This window comes from Calonectris borealis, chromosome 16 (genome assembly GCF_964195595.1).
Source record: "Calonectris borealis chromosome 16, bCalBor7.hap1.2, whole genome shotgun sequence".
In the NCBI taxonomy this organism is placed as follows: domain Eukaryota; kingdom Metazoa; phylum Chordata; class Aves; order Procellariiformes; family Procellariidae; genus Calonectris; species Calonectris borealis.
The window spans coordinates 4,437,676-4,457,170 of NC_134327.1; the positions used below are offsets into that span (position 1 = coordinate 4,437,676).

At 43.5% G+C, this 19,495-nt stretch overlaps 2 protein-coding genes across 5 annotated transcripts in view; one reads left to right on the forward strand and one right to left on the reverse strand.

Moving 5' to 3' along the window:
- The first annotated feature begins 48 nt into the window (after positions 1-48).
- PMM2 (phosphomannomutase 2) lies at positions 49-8,756 on the forward strand. Its single transcript, XM_075164926.1, has 8 exons — positions 49-164; positions 587-698; positions 1,687-1,763; positions 2,719-2,810; positions 3,541-3,640; positions 4,634-4,709; positions 5,867-5,982; positions 7,577-8,756. Exons 1-8 carry the CDS (start codon positions 96-98, stop codon positions 7,679-7,681), a joined length of 747 nt encoding a protein of 248 aa, XP_075021027.1. The 5' UTR covers positions 49-95; the 3' UTR covers positions 7,682-8,756.
- Positions 8,757-8,829: 73 nt separating this feature from the next.
- CARHSP1 (calcium regulated heat stable protein 1) overlaps positions 8,830-19,495 on the reverse strand; it is a 41,787-nt gene continuing 31,121 nt past the window's right edge. For all 4 annotated transcript variants that reach the window (XM_075164930.1, XM_075164933.1, XM_075164934.1 and 1 more), the window contains one exon: positions 8,830-11,698. In XM_075164930.1, coding sequence (XP_075021031.1) covers positions 11,536-11,698 — 163 coding nt within the window. In that variant the 3' untranslated portion in view covers positions 8,830-11,535. The remainder of the gene's footprint in view (positions 11,699-19,495) is intronic.

Consider the following 19,495-nt stretch of genomic DNA (forward strand, 5'->3'; position numbering starts at 1 on the left):
CGCGTGGCACGGCGGGAGGGGGCGGCCCCCGCCGCTTCCCGGCGTCCCCCGCGGCGGGAGCGCGCGGCTCCGGTGCCGCTGCCCGGGCGGGCGCCATGGCGCCGCCGCAGCCCGCCGCGCTCTGCCTCTTCGACGTGGACGGCACCCTCACCGCCCCGCGCCAGGCGAGTCCCGGGGCCGGGGCCGCCCGCCCGGCTTTGCCCTTCCTGGGCGCCGTGCCCTGGCCGGGGGCTGTGGAGGCGCCGAGGCACGGCTCGCCGCGGGCTGGGCTCCCAGCCCGGAGGGGCTTGTTCGTGCGGTCAGGCCGGGCTTTGGCGCGGAGCGCGTTTGGGCTCCGAACGGACACGGGCTTTTATTTAAGGGCCGTTAGCCCTTAGGGGACAGAATGCAGAGGCACATCGGGGTCTGCGCCCGTTTCCCTGGTGCTTGATGTGCGGACTTGCTTTGCCCTTTAAGGCAAAAAAAAAATCCTTCCTTTTTCTTAAAGCCCTGCACAGTATTGCTGGTTTTTAATAATTGTTGCGAAATAGAGATGCTGGTCTCGTAAGAATACTGACAAATCTAATTCTTTTATTTTGGAACCTAGAAAATCACAGCAGAGATGGCCGCGTTTCTGCAGAAGCTGCGGCAGAAGGTGAAAGTGGGAGTCGTGGGCGGTTCCGATTTTGAAAAGATTAAGGAGCAGCTTGGCGATGACGGTAAGGATGGCGGCTGATGCAATCCCTTGCACTGAACTGCTTACAAGGAAGTTGTGGAGGTTAAATGTAGGTTAAACCTTTTCATTCTCCTCCTTCCTTGCTCTAAACTTTTTTCTGTTGTGTTGCACTCAATCTATGAAAAGCTATTTACAGGCATTTAGAAACTGCAACCTGTGTTTGCGTTTTACAGATATCTCGGTGCCTTATTAAGGGATAGTTACTAACAGTGGAATCCTGACTTTGTGACAGTACCTTATGAACGTAGGGCATTTTAGGAGGAGGGCATTTTAACGTTGTCGTTTTAAAATGGAATTACGTACCCAGCGTATACGTGTGCAGGCTGCTCAGATGTCCCGCTCATCCCTGAAGGATCTGATTTTGTTAACTGTGGGGTTAGGATGCAGAGATGGACTCCTGCTTTAGTCCTTTGAGAGGCATTTCCTTCTCTGTACCGAAGACCGTCTTTAATGGTCTTTACTTAATTGATGCCACTGATAGCCTTCTGTAGTGCCCAAATAACTCGGAATTTGTTTGGCTTACAGGTGGTCTCCAGTAAGTCATATCATCTCGCATTGTAGTAAGATTCTCACAACTCTTGGACATCTACTGTAGAATAGTAACGTTGAGAAAACAAACCTAAAATAGAAGTATTCAATTTGCTCTCTAGCCAGGCTGTGTGCCAGGTTTTGTAATATTTGAGGTGTTCAGTCACTTCCTTACATTTAATGGAAAGAGACATATTTGCAGGAGAGGAAGAGCCTTTAAGCAAAAATACAGGTAACTGAAAGACTTCATGTGATTGGAGGTGTGTGTTAACCTTGGAGAGAAATGAGAGTGGTTTTGATCTTGTGCTCGATGTTATGCTGCTGAATCTTTCACGCTTTGTGATCTAATGTTTGCTGTATTTTAACCTCTTTAATGTGTAAGACAATTCTGCATTAAACATACAGGGGGAATTATACGTTACTGTCCTTTTGTTTGGTTGTAGTGGTTGAAAAATTTGACTACGTTTTTCCGGAAAACGGTCTTGTAGCATACAAAGATGGGAAATTCCTGAGCAAGCAGGTAAGTGTGAAATTTCCAGTAACGTGACAGAGAAATTTTCTAAACATAATTTTGCTTTGTTGCTACAGTGCAGTCCTCGTTATTCACCCTTCTAACTGAGGCCAAATTGCTGCTATTTTCTTGTGTTACTTCTATAACAGATCATTCATTTGGCGCTCTGATTCATGTAATGACAATCTGCACCTTAAACTTTGTTCTTTGGGGATTCCCAAAACCAAAAGCTATTGGAGTCTGGAGTGTCTGATCGAGTAGAACAGTGAAAATCCTGGAACAGCCTTTCCCTTAGCTTATCCATAGGAAATGTGGCCAAGCCGTCTGCTCCTGGAGGTCCTATGGAATATGGCATTTCATAGCTGATACCTGTTGGGCCTTAGGGTTCAGAAAGTTTCTTGTAGATCTCTTGTAGCTGCTTTGTAGTATTCATTCTGAGTGCACATTCTGATATGTTGCATAAGCTAGAAGGCAAATACTCTAAATTAATATAAATGTACATCTGATTCTAGATACCCTAATCACCTTCATCGGTTCAACCTAAGTAATGCTGATTAAAAATTTAAGAGATCCCGGCTGAAATTGCTGACTTGAGCAATGGTTTCTGGTTTACTGCAGTAACGATCTCCATTTCTTCACGCTTGGCTACAGTAGATGTTAACTGCAACTTTTTGTTTAGGTCTGCCGTCTTTGGCCCACACTGTATCCTTCCAAAGCAAGTACTGGTAGGGAGCATATTAAATAAGCATTTGGTGCTACGGTTTAAAAAAACCAAAGCAAACAAGAAGAAAAATGAGAGCCTTTAGTTGGTACCGTGTGTGCCTCAACTGAGAGTTAGTTATTGAAGGCATGTTTCTTTGTGGTATTAACCATGCCTGATTATCCAATGTCTGTGTTTTCCATGTGACCTGTTTTTAGAATCTCAAATTCTGGACCCTTGCTTGAATGGTATTTATTTTGTTAGAACATTCAGGGTCACCTGGGCGAGGACATACTTCAAGACCTAATCAACTACTGCCTGAGTTATATTGCGAAGATTAAACTGCCAAAGAAAAGGTATGCATACGCACATCTCAGTGTCACCATATTCTCCATGTTACAGTGTTGAGCATCGATATGTAAAGCAGGCTGCTCAGCAAAAAATGAATAATTTGTGTTTTAGGAACACTGAATACATAAAACAGAGCTCAATCCATGCATACTAAGACAAGCTCCCAACTGGAGCACAGGATTTGAAATACTGATTGAGCATTTCTATTTGAGAGAGAAGGAAGTTCAATTTGGAAGTGGGAGTATTTCCTTGACATGTTTGGAATTCAGCAGCAGAATGTTTTCCAGAGATTAGAAGCGTGCAGTAAGATCAGCTCTATGTGACGTGAGGGTGCAGCTGCTCAAGACATTAATACATACCATATGTGAGGCTAGCTAGAAACACTGCCAAGATTGCTCTAAATTCTGCCGCTTCACCCAAAGCTGACAATTCTCAGGCCTGCAGGGTCTGAGAATTGGGTTGACAGGATGCTCCAGTCATACTTTTAAAACCAAATCATACTTTCAAAGTCAAGTAAGGATGATGTTGAGGTGGACAGATTCAAATAAAAGGCCAAAAGACTCCTTGATGCCAGAGGTATCGGTCCCTACACATTGTTTTTTATGCATACAATGAGAGGCTGAAGGAGATACCCGATTCCCATTGTCTTCAGAATTAAACGAAAGTTCTTGTGATACTCAGTATTTTGAGCAGTTTTTCATCTATTTTCTGTATCATCAATCAATTCTTTTTCAGGGGCACTTTTATTGAGTTCCGAAACGGCATGTTAAATGTGTCCCCCATTGGAAGAAGCTGCAGCCAGGAAGAACGAGTTGAGTTCTATGAACTTGATAAAGTGAGTTACAACTCTTGAAAAATAGCCAGTTCTTCTGGAAGAGGCACTTATGGCCAGGTTATGATTTTTAAAAAGCTTTTAAACTTTGTGCAATTTTTTTTATTTTAATCCGTTCCATGTGGTTTAACTAACTTCTTAGTTCAGACTTCAGGAAACATACAATAGTTTTTTTGTTGCAATAGTTAAGAACGATTACTTGCAGAAGGGGTGGGTTTGGCTCATGTTTCTTTTAACCCTATATCCAGAGTACCGAACATCCTGAAAAATGCTGTTGTAGATAAAACCATACTTATCTGGGGTGCTCCTTAATATACCAGCCTATATCCATTCAAATTAATAAAACTCTTACTTTTCTTGTCAACTCTTTAAAGCTTTTCAAAGCAGAATTTAAAAGTTGAGGTCAAACTATTCACCATTTATTTTCCTTTGTACACAGCTAAATGTGCGAGGCTGAAATGAATCTGAGCATGATAGCAGAGTTCTGTTCCCTGCTACAGCATAACAACTGTTTCTGACCTGATACAAAACCTGAAATCTATTTCCTCAAAAGCAATCTTTGCCTGTGACTCAGTTAATGGATGTTGAAAGATATCTAAGCCCAAGGCATTCTGAAAATACCCTTTTTGGATTATATGGCATCAGAAGATTAGTACCAGTTTTGAGACTCTTCCTATGCCTCGGTCTCCCCATTTGTAAAACTGAATTTTACCGGGAGTTGAAGCATACTTCCTTAGTATTCTAAGACCATCAGATAGAAGAGCAAATATCACAGCATGTATGTGAGGTTTTGCTCTCATTTTTTACAAGTTGGTACAGATTAAAGCGGAAATACTCTCAGCATGCTTTCAGTAATAATAAAATATAGCTATATCACAGTCCTGGTATACTCAGAGCTTTAGACATTTTTGAAGTGTTTTTTTGAGTTATCTTTTTATTGATGAATTAACACAGCATGTAACTGATGTTTGGTTTTGGTTTGGTTTTTTTAAACAGAAGGAACATATAAGAGAGAAATTTGTAGCTGATTTACGAAGAGAATTTGCAGGAAAAGGCCTCACATTTTCTATAGGTATCACATTTAAAAGAATTTCATTTAAAACATCATTTAATTTAAATTTCACTTAAATCATATCCTCTTAGGATATGACATATCCTATCTCATTTGTGTGACAGTTATCTCTCTGGGGGTGGTTGCAGGCATTGCATGCAAGACTAAGCCTCTTTTTCCGCTTAGGCTTTCATTTGGTACATTTTAATTGAAATCCATCAACAAAGAGAACTTCGTTGCTTGTCATCAGTTCGTTGTCTTTTAATGTCAGTTGTGTAACTGATTCTGCTCATTTTGAAACATATTACATGCTTCTGAAGAGTCAGAGTTGTTTCTGCGAATCAATTTTCATCAGAAATACTACATCAGTACTGTTCCAGTAGCCCGTGGTTCTTCAGTTCTGTAGCTGCATTGTGTGGGAGGAAGGAGAGGAAAGAGAATCCAAAAGCAAGTGCAAGCTTAAAGAGAAAAGTGATAATAAGGGGGAATTAATTTTCCATGCATTTTTTCCTTTTTTCCCTCTCCGCCAATATATTACCAATATATTATTTTTCAGAATTTTAAAAAAGTATGGTTGCCATTAGAGCTGTGGTATTGAAACACTAAGGCAGAGACGAACTGCCAATACAGCTCTCCTAAAGCATGTTGTAAATACCTTTTTGACGCCCACTTTGACTGGGAATCATGCTTTTATGTATTGGTAAAGACCAAGGATTTGGAACTGGAACAGCTGTTGTCCTGTTAGGCTGTGTTAAAAAGGCTGATTTCCTCCTTTTTCTATTCTCAAAGCTTTAGAAAGTCTTTTGCATAAGACTTTATGGCTGTACATACACCATTAGCTGTATTCGTTCATGTAGTTTCTTTCTAGAAGTAAAAAGATTAAATGTAATTTTTTAAAAAAGGTTGGTTGTTTGAGAGCAGTCAGTGTTTGGGAAGACTTTCATATTTGTTTAATGGGCAAGTAATAATCTGTAAATCACAACTGTAATAACTGATACTCTATAAAACACTTTCTGTACTGGTAAGACTTAACTCCAGGGTCTCGTAACATTTCTGTGGCTTCTGTAAAGCTCCCTCTACCAAAAATCTTACCCAGTTTAGGTTTTCCTCACTTACTCTCCCCTCAGAAATGTGTTCTTATAATAAAACGAAGTTTGCTTGATTCACGTCTATCCTAGGAGGCCAGATAAGCTTCGATGTGTTCCCAGATGGCTGGGATAAGAGGTACTGCTTAGGAATCATTGCCGATGATGGATACAAGACTATTTATTTCTTTGGAGATAAGACTATGCCAGTGAGTATATTGTTTTGTATATACATTTCAGAGCTTCTAATTTAAACCACAAGCACTGTAGTTTCTAACCAGTTGCCTTATGCCTGACAAGAATTGAAGTCAGGATATAAATGTGAACACGAGTCCATGTTGAACTGGCTGTGCATTACTGGTCAGCGTAACGCTGGGAGATAGCCGTGAGCACGGGTTTTTCTTCTGTTTCCTGGAGTGAACGCAGTGTTCTTGACAGATTTGATACTGCAGTATGTTTTTACATTGAACTTCTGTAATTATGTTAAAAACTTAGATGACATGGCTATATAGAACTCATTATCCTGTTTGGTTATTGTAGATAGCTGCTTCTTGTTGGCTAGTGATTATCAAACATATTTCTTTTCCATTGAATTTAATACTGTTCCTTTGCTAACCACTCTGTCTGCACATTGAGGAACTGAAATGATACGTAATCCCTGTCCCTGGTCATTGGAGAGAGCTAAACAACTCTGCAGGGTGATTCAGAGGTTCTGAAAATGCTGAGCAGAGACCTGACTGGAGCGAGCGAGGGCAACGGCAAGCACAAGGACTTGGATGAAGTTAAGGCCGTCTGAACATGGCCAAGGGACAGTGTCAGGCTAAGCTTTGTAAGAAAAGACTTAGGTTTAGAAGAACTTACAGTTTCATAAGTTACAAAGAACTTTATAGTTTTATAAACTTGAAAAGGCCAAGTTTTATAAGAAAAAGACAAGCTTTAAATGAAAGGGGTTTCTTTCCCCCTTGACACCAGCTGCAAAAGTAATCACCTGTCCCTCTGGCATAGAGTTTATGGCCAGATTTTAAACCCTGTAATTGGCAGTGCAGCATTTTCAGAGTTTTGAAGTAGCAGGAGTTGCTGCTGGCTTACTGGCAAGCAGCGTGGCAAACAACATACAAAAATGAGGTACTGCTTCCCGGAGTGCACGAAGCTGCGGCTTTCAGGGATCTCTGCTCATGCAGGTGGCAGTGCCTTTGCTCCCTGAGCCAGCTGTGAAAGGATCTTTTCATTGCTCTCCTGTGATTAGAAACGAGTTACAAATGTCACATCAGACCAGTAGCTAGCAAGGCCGAAACACTACTGCAATAGCAAAGGATCAACAGTCTTAATGATTTAACTATAAAGAAAGAAAACAGAGTTGGAAGGAAGAGGATAAGGCAAATAAGTTACAAATACCATGTGCTGGTATAGTGTTCTGTAACAAGCTTCACACCGTAATATTAACAAGTAAACAATTTTAAAAAGTCAATACTGGCTTGCTATACCACACTAAAAACATGGCTAAACTCACACTGAGAGTTCTACTCTTCCATTACCAATGCTCACGTGCAGGTCAGGAAGCTCTCACACAAGTGTTTGTGGTGTTCAGCAGCAGTTTCAGCACAGGTGTGCTATAAACATATCATGCAAAATCTCAAAACGGTGGTTTGCAGTTTTTAAGCTTTCTGGAAGACATCTCAGACATGAATGTCCCTTCTTTCCATAATTTCCTTTATGTGTCCCTTTTCCACCCCAAGGCTGTGGCTATATGTTAAGTTAAATAAAATTAAATCCTCTTCTGCTTTTTTCCTCGTCTGTTTTCAGGGTGGGAATGACTATGAAATTTTCACAGACTCCAGAACAGAAGGCCACAGTGTCACATCCCCACAGGATACAAGAAGAATCTGTGAAGAGCTATTTTTTAAATAAAAGACTTTTAGAATTCACACTTACAAAACGGTTAAGACAGCTTAATAACTCAAAATATCTTCCTTCATTCTGTATTGTTTTTTGTAATTGGTCATGAATAGCAAGTGCTTTGCGGGTCAGTCATTACTGAAGGGAAATGTTTTAATTGAAGAGAACCTTGCTGACTGGTGGAATACAGCAGAGCTCATCTAGCACCATCCTTTCACTGCCTCCATTCACACAAGTACTTTGTTTTCTTTTCGGTTGGTTGTGGGGTTTGGGTTGGGGTTTTTTTGTTGTTTTTGCTGTTGTTTTTTAAGTCATCAATAAACTTCCTTAGCTAATTAATTACATGGGGGGGCAGGGGGGAAGGAAATAATCTGCCTATAGTTGATTTATGATCTCAAAAGGCTTTATCCCTAGTTTTTATTTTGAAACTGCTATTTAAAAGATGGAACGTTTTAGAGGTTTTTTTTTTTTAAATACTACCTTGTGGTATAAAGACATGAATTGTAAGACAGTTGGGATTTTGCTGTTTAAAACTGGAAGATAAGTAAAAGAGACAGGTTTTATTTCTTTCTGGGGGTGGGAAGGTAGAACTGAGCCAGAAGTCCCTGATCCCATGGTCAGAGGGAGCATCGACTCTACCACCACTGGAAGGGCTGTTCAGCTGGTGCTAAAGTTACCTCCTCGGTACAGTCGCGGTGCCAACGCACAGTACAGTTCATGGTACCTATGCTTTCTGCAGACTGTTTTTAAATCTAAAAAATAAAAAAATATATCAAACTTAATTAAAACAACTTGAGCATAGTAGCAAAATATATTTCTGTCACTTATTACATTTCTGATTTTCCTGGTAAGACATTAAGCGTAGATGAGATTTTCATACTAAGAAAAATGACTTAAACTATGTTTCTATTAAAATTCAAGTTGAAGCATGACAATCAGTGTAACTTAATATTACTTTTCTCATCGGGCATTAGAAAAGTAATCTTGTGTATTAGTTTAATTTAGTAAAGCAGAATAAAATCTTATTTTATCATGAAAAATTACTATTTCAATTTGTCATTTTGGCAAATAAAGTATGTAAAGCAGACCTGTTGTATGCTGCTTGTCTATACAAAGGAACAGTTGACTTGAATCTCCAATTCCAAGTTTATGTGATACTTACACAGTAAAAAAGGGGAGAATACAATCTTCGTGTACAAACCAAAATCCCCAAAAGGGCTTACAAAAGAAGGAGGGGGAGCTGCGATGCCCCCATGCATCAGAACTATCCAGTCTTCGAACACCCTTCTCCTGTGCCTACTCCACAGGGTAATTCAGCCTCCACCATTTTAATGGGTGCAGACTTTGGACCAGAACCATCTGTAGTGCAGAAGGCTCTTTAAAGACGGCCAGATTTTAATAGCTGCTGCTTCGTGCGTACACATATGCGATGTATCTGATTATTTGGTTACTTAATGCATGGTTGTTTCCTACCTTGGCAGAAAGTTACCTATGCAAAACACCCTGTGCAGGACCAAAACCAGGTTTGTTTTCAGCCTCAAATACAATCATCTGTGTGCACATACCTGCACATGTTCAAATCTGAAAAGTGAGCCTGCTAGTCAGCCTTGCGCAGCCGCTGCCAACAGCTAAGGCAACAGATGAGAAGCAGTCAGTGTGTCTCTGGGGGGAGAAGAAACAGAAAACAAAACAAAGCAACCCACAGTGCCGAGTGCCTTGTTCCCACCTTACTTCCTCTAGTGCGAGTTTAAACAAGCAGGGCAGGCACAACCCTTCCTGCCTTGGGCACCTCCCGCTGGGGTCCCAGCCCCTGAAGCCTGACTAAAGCTTTGCTCCAACATTTTGGAATACCGGCTGCTCTGTCTTGGGAGCCCCTTCTGAAATGTTCTGGTTGATGACTGTTTCAGATGAAATCACCAGGCTATGCTATCCCTCCCTGTTACCCCTACTATACGTTAATATAAATAATAGCCAATATTAAATATTATATAAGGAAAATAGATGTATTTACAGAAGTAGCAGTATGTATTATACACGAACCTATTAAGCAGCTAGAAAACTTGCTAAATTACCCCTTAATTGTTCTAGTAGTGACAGTCAGTTGATATTACAACGCTTTTTAAAAAAGTTTTAAATATCATCATACAGGTGTGTATATGCAGGCACCTGCATCCTCCTCTGTCTTTAATGCTAATCATCTTCAACACCACCTACACAGAAAGCAACGAAGACATATTAAAGCATTACAATGGTCGCATTTATTGTAAAGGAAGCAGTGTGTGATATTCCAACAAGCTGGATAGTGTTAAAACCAGAACTACTAAGACTCACGGTTAATAAAAGTCCCAAACAAAACCCCGCTACAGGCTGGTCGTTATCGTACACTACAGTGTAATACAGGTACAGCTGAGGTAAAACAAGCCGTCACAGCAGCTACTAACCTCCACACGTCTGTGCTCTCCCCAGGTCAGACCTCGGAACAGATCATCTGCTGTGAAAGTCTTAAGACATTTCATGACAGCAAGTTCCTACTGTTAAAACTGTAAATAGGCAACTGACGTTATACTCTTTCACACAACTAACAGAAGAGTATCATGCCATCTTTTTTATTTTTTTTTATTTGCAAAGTCAATAAAAATCCACTGTTAGGAACATAATAGAGAAAAATGCTTCATTTGAAAAAAAGATGTGCAAGCCAAGTAGGAACAGAACTAATTTAGTTGCACTACAACTACATGAAATCTCGCAGGCAGAGAAGAGTCAGGGCAAGGGTGACCATACCACATCCTACCAAGCACGTTTTCCAGGGAAACAGCTGCAGAATCTACTTCTCCGAGACAGCCAGGCCTATTAAGTAACTTGCACAGTGTTTTATACGCAGTCATCTGAACAGCATATAACTTGCTTTTCAGAAGTACAGTTATTCCGCCTGCCCAGTGAAATACCATGGCAGACATTCAACTATATGCAATCAAGAAGGTAATCTTCAGCTTTGTCTAAATTCAGACACAGTCAGAGGCTACGAAGTATCCACTACTCTACGGCATTCTACCACTTACCTTGAAGCAAATTTTTTAAATTTTGGTTTGGTTTTTTTGTGTGTCTTTTTTTTTTTTTTTAATACTGGCCTATAAAATCTGTTGCTAATCAACCATCAAGGCACCTAAGTAAATTCACAAACAACCCGGGCTTTAAAACCACAATATTCCACACACATGCAGACATGCCGTTTGCAAACGGTGCACCTGAAGGGCACCCAGCCATGGCCATCAGAGCGTAACCACCAGATGGAGATTTTCCACCTGCGGCAGCTGTTCTGTTTGCGAGCTTCCTTCCATGAGGAAAACAAATCGCAGCAATGAACACCTCTCTCCCCCTCTCAAGCCAAGGCATTCAGGCACTGTTACCAGCAATAAGTACTCCAGCCCTTACAGAAGAGCAGCACAGGGAACACAGTGCTCACGCACCTCCGGGGCCTCGGAGTCGTGCCTCTGCTACGGCCGCCTGCCCTGGAAGAGCTCTCCTGCAAACCTCTCCCCGCTTCCCCTGAGCATTTACTGGAATCAGTTCACAAGATAAAAGAAAAACCAACCCTCCCCCCTCCACCAAGCACACAAACTAGGTCTCTCTAAAATATGTTTTCTGTAAACACATTACGATAGATTTTTTTTATTAGCATCTGAATTGCCTTTTTTTTTTTTTTTTGAGGCCGGCTATAAAAATGGTAATTTTGGCCTACTTCTGCTTTATTGACAATGCAGTATTTCCTCCCACACAATACGTAGAATATTCTTAGGACAGGTCCCCTGCAGCCAGTTGTTGAGCAGTGACCACGCAGGCAGCGGCCGCGTTCTGTCCGGGACACCTCAGGAGCTGATGACGTGCCCCGACCAGGTCTCGTGCTTGGTTCCAGGAGCTAGATGGGTAATCACCACCTCCACCGCCTGAAGCTTCTCGTTCTTCGGTGGGATGGTGCACATCTTGTAGGTGACCTCGTCGCCTGCCACGGGAACATACTCGCCTTCAATACTGTGGAGGGGAAGCTTCAGTTAATCATGAATCACATAAACACTCTTACTCTTTTGCAGCCTGTTTAAATTTTTATCATAATGATTATCTTAGGTGCTCAAGATACTTCAGGTTTTTTTATAGAGCCCATCATCCACTAAAGCTTGAGGTTTATTTTGGTTGTCTTGCAGCAAAGTCCTATGAAAACACTATAAACACCACCAACCCCCCTAAAAAAAACAACCAACAACAAACACAAAAAACCCACACTCTAATATGCCTTAAAAAATAATGAGCTGAGCGTGGCCGGGACAACATTGCTATGAACCATGCAACAACCTCTTACTCGCTGGCAGCACTAGAGGGCAGGGCTGACACTGTTTGGCACTTCATTTGGGGTTTGGTTTTTTAAACTATAGGAAGCTGATCTTTTTTTTTTTTTCTCCTCTCATGCTTCTGAAACTTCCCCCCCTCTTTTTCCTTTTTATAAGAAGGGTTGTACCACCTCAGTCATTGATTTTACCTTTAGGTTACTCCACCATAACATAGTTCATCTGAGGTATGGGGGGAAAAAAAAAAAAAGAGCCTAAGTAAGACACACTGTGGCATACTTCAAAATTGCTTGCTGTGAAAAAAGAGAGTTCTGTGACCCTGAGATGTTACACCTCAGAAACTCTCCTCCAGCATCCAGCGCGGAGGAAGATTTCCAAGAGTCACGCACCCCTACCTGGCCTCTACCAGGGATGATGTGGGGTGCTGGAGGACTCGCACTGTGCATCTGTTACTGCATGCGAGTCCTGGCCTGGAAACAGTGGGAATGGCAAAAGGGCTGTCACCTTCTGTCCACAACTACGTACCAATGAAACAGAGAACTGCACAGCGTAACAGCCTTCCTCGCTTCTACCGCTGCGTTCGAGATGAGAGCTTTTTAATAAAAATCCCAGCATGCGCCAATGAAGACAGGCAGAGATGCCTTCCAACCTGCATCGCCATGATTCTCTGACAGCAGAAAGGATGCTACTTTGCCATTCTTTAAATATACCTACACGATCCCATGCTCAGGTTCCCCTCCTCTGACAACCTAGGCTCTAGATTTCTTGTTGTTTGAGGGTTTTTTCAGTGTTTCTCAGCAGCATTTGTATTTGTGAACAGATAAACGCCGCTGAGTTTGTTATTTGCCTTCACTGAGAGCATACTGGGAGCATACTCGCACCACCCAGGAATTTCACCCCACAAATGTTTCTGTTATTGCAGGGACCTAAGATTTTAGCAGTGCCCTTCGTATCCACTCTCATCTTGTGACCCATTATTGTTATGGCTTTTCTATCGCAGGAAAGACTGGCAGGACTGATAGGAGGTCAATATGCTGTCACTTACTGCCAGTTGTAACTTCACATCAGATTTCGCCTCTCCTCCCAATTCTGCAAAACTGCTTCAGCTTCGTCTCCTGCACTGCCTCTCCCCTGCCCTTCCCCTTTAAGGGCTGCCTCAGCTTCTGCTCCCCTCTGACTTGTGCATGGCGACTGCTGCTCAGGGAGCTGGGGCACCGGGCTGTGGCTGAGCAGAAGCAGCCTGTACTCAGGGATGAGACGGGGTAAGCAGGCATGTTCAGGGGAAGCTAAAACTAACCCATAAATTATAACTTCTCCCATGGGAAATTCAGCACAAGTCATTGGTTGCTCACTGATTGTATCAACATGATATTGAAAATGCTCCTGTATCTAAATATGGATCTAAAACCTGCTATGAGGAGTCAAAGGCATTCCCAAGGCCTGTGGCTCAAAACACATGTCCTTCAGACTTTATTTCCCTGGGCTAAACCCCTACTCCAGAGCTGCCTGTGACTGCGGGAATCAGACCCAAGAGGGCATGTCCTAAGCTGAACTCTCCAGAGCAGTGCCTGGGAAAATGGCAGTATACTGAAGGCAGAAACAATATTTACAGAAAAGTCAAGAGAAAGCCTCCTTCATCAGACCTGACAGCCCTTTCCTCCCCACGCAGGCTGATCCGACTGACCTTCATTTACTTCCAAAGTCTCGCGGCCAACCTGTCAGCCCAGCCCCGTATCACCCTGGACACGTTCAAGCTCCCACATCTAGACCCTTGTTGTGGCTGTCCTCTTCAGTTACTGCCTTCATTTATACCCCACCTCCCCCATTTCTAACAGGTTTAAGACTTCTTCAGGTGTGAAGGGGTTGCATACCCAACACTTAATGTCCTTTCAGGAGCAGAGTTTAGTTTACCTGTTCTACCACCAAATTTGCCACCACATTCTCTGCAGCTTACCCTGTTTTTGAAGCAGAGGATTTCAAGCAAGGACGAGAAGATGCTACTTGTACTGTCTCAGAGCCTGACAAGTGGACACGAAGTCCCAAGAAGAGACACAAGAGAGGGTCAAACCACAAATGAAAATAGAAATGCCATGTAAAAAAATGACATCATCTTTCCCACTTGAATCTCTTGAATGATCCCTTGTTGCCAAAAAAATTGTTGCTATTGAGCTAAAACCACATTGCCACGAGCAGTAACTCACAACACATCCCATGCAGGATGTCAGTCCCACCTGAGGAAGGTGGCATCTCTCAGTGGAAGGCAATACAGCACAGACATTTTACCCGTACAGAGGAACACGGGACTAGCAAAACACAGTGAGCAGAAACATTTCCCAGCTCAGATGTAATGAACATAGACAATACGAGCCGAAGCGGAAAGTCTACACTGGCTCAAGTACAGCTGAGCCACTGGAACAAGTCGTAATGAAACACGTTTCTTCATGTGGCCTCGAGCACCGGGACCAGCTGCAGACAGTGTTTCAGGGAGCGCAGGCAGAGCGGTTACGTGGGGCTGCAACTAAAGCAGCATCTCCTCCTGACAGTACGGCCGCCCACTCCACAGCCCCAGGCATTGCCTTTGATTCCTGCACAGAGGATGAACACGCACAGCGAGCGGGGAGCTCAGAGTCACCACTTCGCAGGCATCAAATGAAACGGATGCCCTGCCCAGGAAGGGATCTCATGTTTGGCTGAAAGGTTTTTTTAACAAACAGGAACCTTACATGTTCTTTAAAAGCTCCTGTAAAACAGGATGAGATGCAGTTAGTGAAATAAACATTTGAAATCTGCAAAAGATACCAGTAGGTATGGTTAATGTAGGAGGAAAGTGGATTCACACCATCTCCTGAAGCACTGTATTAAAATCATTAGTGCCAAAACACAAAGGCAGTGTTTTAAGCTCCTGAAAAACAGAGATACATTAGTTATCACTTGAATCTTCAAATTCAAGTGAGGAAGAAGTACAGCTTGAGTGTTAAAAAAGATGGGGGTTTTGCTGGCGTGAGTTTGGTTTAAAATTGAAATATGAATATATACCAGGATGGGTTCTGACACCCTTTGGGGTGTACTGGTAACCAAAGTGGTCCTGTTTTTTCAAGAAACTAAGAACAAGTGCATCAGTACACACAGAGAAACAGTATGCCTAACGTACGTCGGGCTGCAGTCAGGGAGAGGAGAAGCAAAGGGGCTGACCAGACTGGGGGAGACGCTCTCAGCTGTGACTGAGAGCCACTGCATCCCTCAGCACTTGTTAGCACTTTCGAGTACTGTCCAAAACCAAAACAAACAAAACCATTTGCTGACCCAAATTTCTTACGCTTGAATCATGAGGTTAATTACTGCTGTTCCTTCTTCTAAACAGATCACATTAGCCCCAAAATCTGCACAGCCCTAAGCATTACCCAGAAAAATATACTTTTCTCCACTAGAAAGCACTTCTTACAGGACCGAATGCTATGCTGACAGCACCAGATCCTTTCTTGGTTTCTTTCCTTATCCAAACTGACACTACAAGAGACTGAAGCTTGTGATAAAACCTCATTCAACCCCAGCATGGCTTCTTCTCGCCCCCTAGTTTGTCTCATTTCTTTCCTTGCTTGTTGAGGTGACCTCACCTCAAGGCCAGGCCTGTCCTTTGCACAGCTGTCTAGAAAGGTTGTGGCCACACAAACAGCTCAAATTTCATTTTCTGCTTCTGGCCTTTAAACTTGTCTCCCACAGATCAGATACTCTTTTCTTTCCTGCAGCTTTCTGATTACCAGTTACTCTTGGTGCCTACCGAATATGAGATTATTAACTCGTTGCCCCCAGTGCACGTGAAAAGCGAGAGAACAAAGGTCTTCGTTTGCAGCCTGAGCAAACCTGTTTGTGAACAGTGTTCCCAGCACAGCATTTGCCCACCAAATGCTGCTTCTGGGACAGATGCAGACTTACTCCAGCATTGTTATCTCTACGTGATGTTTAGAAGCAGGAACAAACAACATCCAGATTGTGCAGTGCTTCTGGTGGTGTCAAGAAAGAACAATACGATGGCACTTGAAAGGTGATGAGATGGTATGGCACGGGAGGCATAGCCCTACACAAAGCTGCGGGAAGATCCTCCATCAGGAAGTAATTGCCTTAAGCGCTGGGAGGGAAATTAACTGGAAAAGATCAGAGAACGTAAACAGAGATCTTGGAACAGATTCAGTCTACAACAGCCACTCTATACTGTCTAAGTTACCTGGGTAAATTGGTAGAGGAAGTTAAACATGGACTTTTTTGATGTTATATATTGATTGAATATTTTTAGATCTGTATTTTTTACTTTTACCCTAACTATATATTAAATGTTGATCTAGAGGAAGGTGGAGATTTTCACTGCTATTTAAGAGATTGGTATGCATGTTCTATTCAAAATAATGGATATCTATGTATCCAGGAACTTTAAGACACTTCAACAAATTAAGCTAAAAATAGGAAATGCTTTCCTGCTGTTAGTGGCAGAGTGAGACACAATAGAGTGAGCTTTAGATTATCCAGCAACGCCCATTTCCCAACACTGGTACGGTGGAGCATTTTATCCTGCACTATTTTTAGAGAACTGGGAGGGTATTAGGAAATTACCTAAATAAGGAATGTTCTAGTTCTTCCTTCTCACAGCTGCTATTCATATTCCAGGGCTCTAGTTAAACCTCTTGGGACAAAGACTAAGTCACATGGAAACATTTTTGAACAAGAGTTTTCAGTGAATTCAGAGCCTCGCTGGTCAACCAGCCTGCCATGGATCACACCACGTAGCTGCGTCCCGTGGATCAATGGGCTGTATTATCTTGTGGGCTTCTTAAGGCTCATGGAACACCTCAACACACCTCCCAGGAAACCCGTATTTTTATTAAACAGCAGGACATGGCAGAACAATGAACTACTATGAGTTACTAATCCCGAGTGCCCTCCCATGCGGTCCTGGGGTAAGCCGACAGCTCCAGCATTCATCAGCAAAGCCAGCAATGACCTTATCTAGCCGGCTGGCAGGCAACGCAGAAGCAGGGCTGCCTCTCACCCACCAGCCACACTCGTAACTGGGACCGGCAAGTGTGAAAGAGGTCCAAACACTGAAGAATCCCAGCTGTTAATATCCTAGGTCTCTGCTACAGGATTGCCCTGGTCTCTGTGCCATAGCAGAGAGATCTTCCCAGGAGCTGCCTTGTCCAGGAGAGAAGCTCCACTTCCCTGCCAGTACAGCGGATGCATCATCCTCTTGCCCAGTTCTCCACTGAGATCTCTAGTCGCGGTTTTTGAATCCACGTTCAGGGATAGTTATGGCTCTGTATCTACTTTCAGCAGCTAGTTCAACAGCAGGCAGCACACCACGCACCATGAGGAAGAAACTGGTGATCGCAAGAGGCAGGGCTTTCCAAGGATGCCCACGTGGACTCAGTCACAGGGACCAAAGATGCCTGTTCCTGCAAGCATCCAGCTTGGATCCTGTCACAATAATACCTACCGTCTGCATCTGGAAACCAAAGCCCAGGGCAGTTATGTTCTGTGCTCACTAACCACAAAGAACCTCCATCCTCTGGTGGCCACAGTTGTCTTCAATGCCCACTGCCTGGCTTGCAGGTAGAGTATAAGTCTTCGCTTTGACCTATTACAGTTTGTATCATTTAGGTGGAGATTCTGGGAAGGTTTTGCTACAATCACGACCACAGCAAGCTGGCTCTCCTGCATGCCCCTGTGCAAGAAGTGAGTTTTCTGAATCAGCTGGGGGTGTGTGGGGAACCCTTAGGAAAAGACTAGCCATGTTCTACTCATTTCTAAATCCCTCTTCAAGTAAGATCCAGTATTCTGCTGCCTCTCCTCCCTGCCCCAGGTAATCTACTTATTTCAGACGCTTCAACAGATGCAGCAAGGCACCAGAAAGGGAGCACGTCAGGAAGGAAGTGTGCAGCCCAAAGCAGGTATGTCATCAAGTGCTTTAAGTATTTCGAAGGAAATCAGAAAGCTCAGATTTGCCTTCCCGGCAGCCCCAGAGCAGTCGGTGGCAGCCAACAGAAACTGTTTTGCTGCTAGTTCACAGAAAAGCAGAGAGGCCGGAAAGGTTCATTCACTCAGCTCAGATCCAGCTCTCAGCTTGTTTACAATTATCAGTTAATTTCCAAGCCATATTGTTACACTCCACCAGAAGAACAGCATCACAGAAGAGCCAGAAGAAGAGATGTGGCATTAATGCTTTGCATTAAACATAGTGATCTGGCAGAAAATCAGAGGAAAGAAAGGAGTGTAAAGATGATCTCTCCACGGACATGAAAAGCTCAAAGCCAGCTCCCCAACGCAGCAGAATAGCAGCAAGGACACAGCTGGGTTCCTCCCTGCAGGAAGATGCGGCTGATAGCACATCTCCAGCATAGCCAGAAACTGAGCTGCAACAGCAGGATGGGACGTATCCCCACCTGGGAGCCCACTGAGAGACCACTCCTCGTCTGTTCAGTACTCCTGAGCAACAGGCACTATAGGCATGATCTCCTGAGATCGCACTGCACGCACAAGCAAAGCACAGCAAACTCAGGATCTCTCCAGGGACTCAAGGGTGCTGTGTGTCGACGTCCCAGGGGAAGTATAGCATCAATTCTCCAAAGCCGTCATCAAGTATGGGGTCAGGAATCCAGCCTGAAAGACAGCTTGAAGGCCTTCTGCAATGCAGCATCTTCCCCTTCAGAGCCAAGTACTAGCAAACTGCAGAAAACCCACAAGCACTGCAAGTGTTTTTTCTGTTCCGTTAAATCAGCTGCTTTTGCAAAATAAAATCTTTAAAAAAACCAAGAGTGCGGTCATTCGTTCGTCACTGCTCTCAGGTGAACTACCTCCTTGCCTTGCCCTTGCAGCTACACAGGCTTCAGGCCAAATCCCAATCAAATGCAAAAGCCCGGAGAGTAAACGAGTATCCATCACGTGCCCGCTCCCAAACACACTGGGAAAGCAGAAGAGTGGGACTCTTACGCAGCGCTCTAAAGCACACGATTCGACCTGCCGCTGCAGGCACCCACACCCCACCTCCCCCCAGGACCCCCTTTGGAAGGCGAGCTGATAGGAACCTGCCTGTACAGGCAGCCGCACCTCAACAGCCAGCACCGCAGGATTCCCGTCTGCGCCCCGGAAACACGCCACGTCTGCAGGAGTGGCACGAGAGCGAAACTGAAGCCACCAGAGCTGTTATACTTCAGTAACAACCAAACCAGCTCCTTTTGTGAGAGCTGACTTACTCCCGCTGTGAAACAACAGCAGAGGAGGTAAGATGTCGAGGAGGATGCAGTTCTCAGCACCGATGCTACAACAGCACCATCAATTTGGTGACCGTGGATCATCATAAAGGCTGGTGGAAATGAAAGCATTAACAGAACACGTCGCTATTAAAAATGTAATTAAGGGCTTTTTTAAAAATTTCACTCCAGGCAAATGAATTTGCCTTTGCTTCCAGCTGTCCAGAGACATTATCTGGAATTACCAC

Bases quoted from the DNA above. Each gene is read 5' to 3' on its own strand.
- PMM2 (XM_075164926.1), top strand. From the start codon at position 96: ATGGCGCCGCCGCAGCCCGCCGCGCTCTGCCTCTTCGACGTGGACGGC. The intron at 699-1,686 runs GTAAGGATGGCG...GTTTGGTTGTAG, and splicing joins GGAGCAGCTTGGCGATGACG to TGGTTGAAAAATTTGACTAC. The intron at 3,641-4,633 runs GTGAGTTACAAC...TTTTTTAAACAG, and splicing joins AGTTCTATGAACTTGATAAA to AAGGAACATATAAGAGAGAA.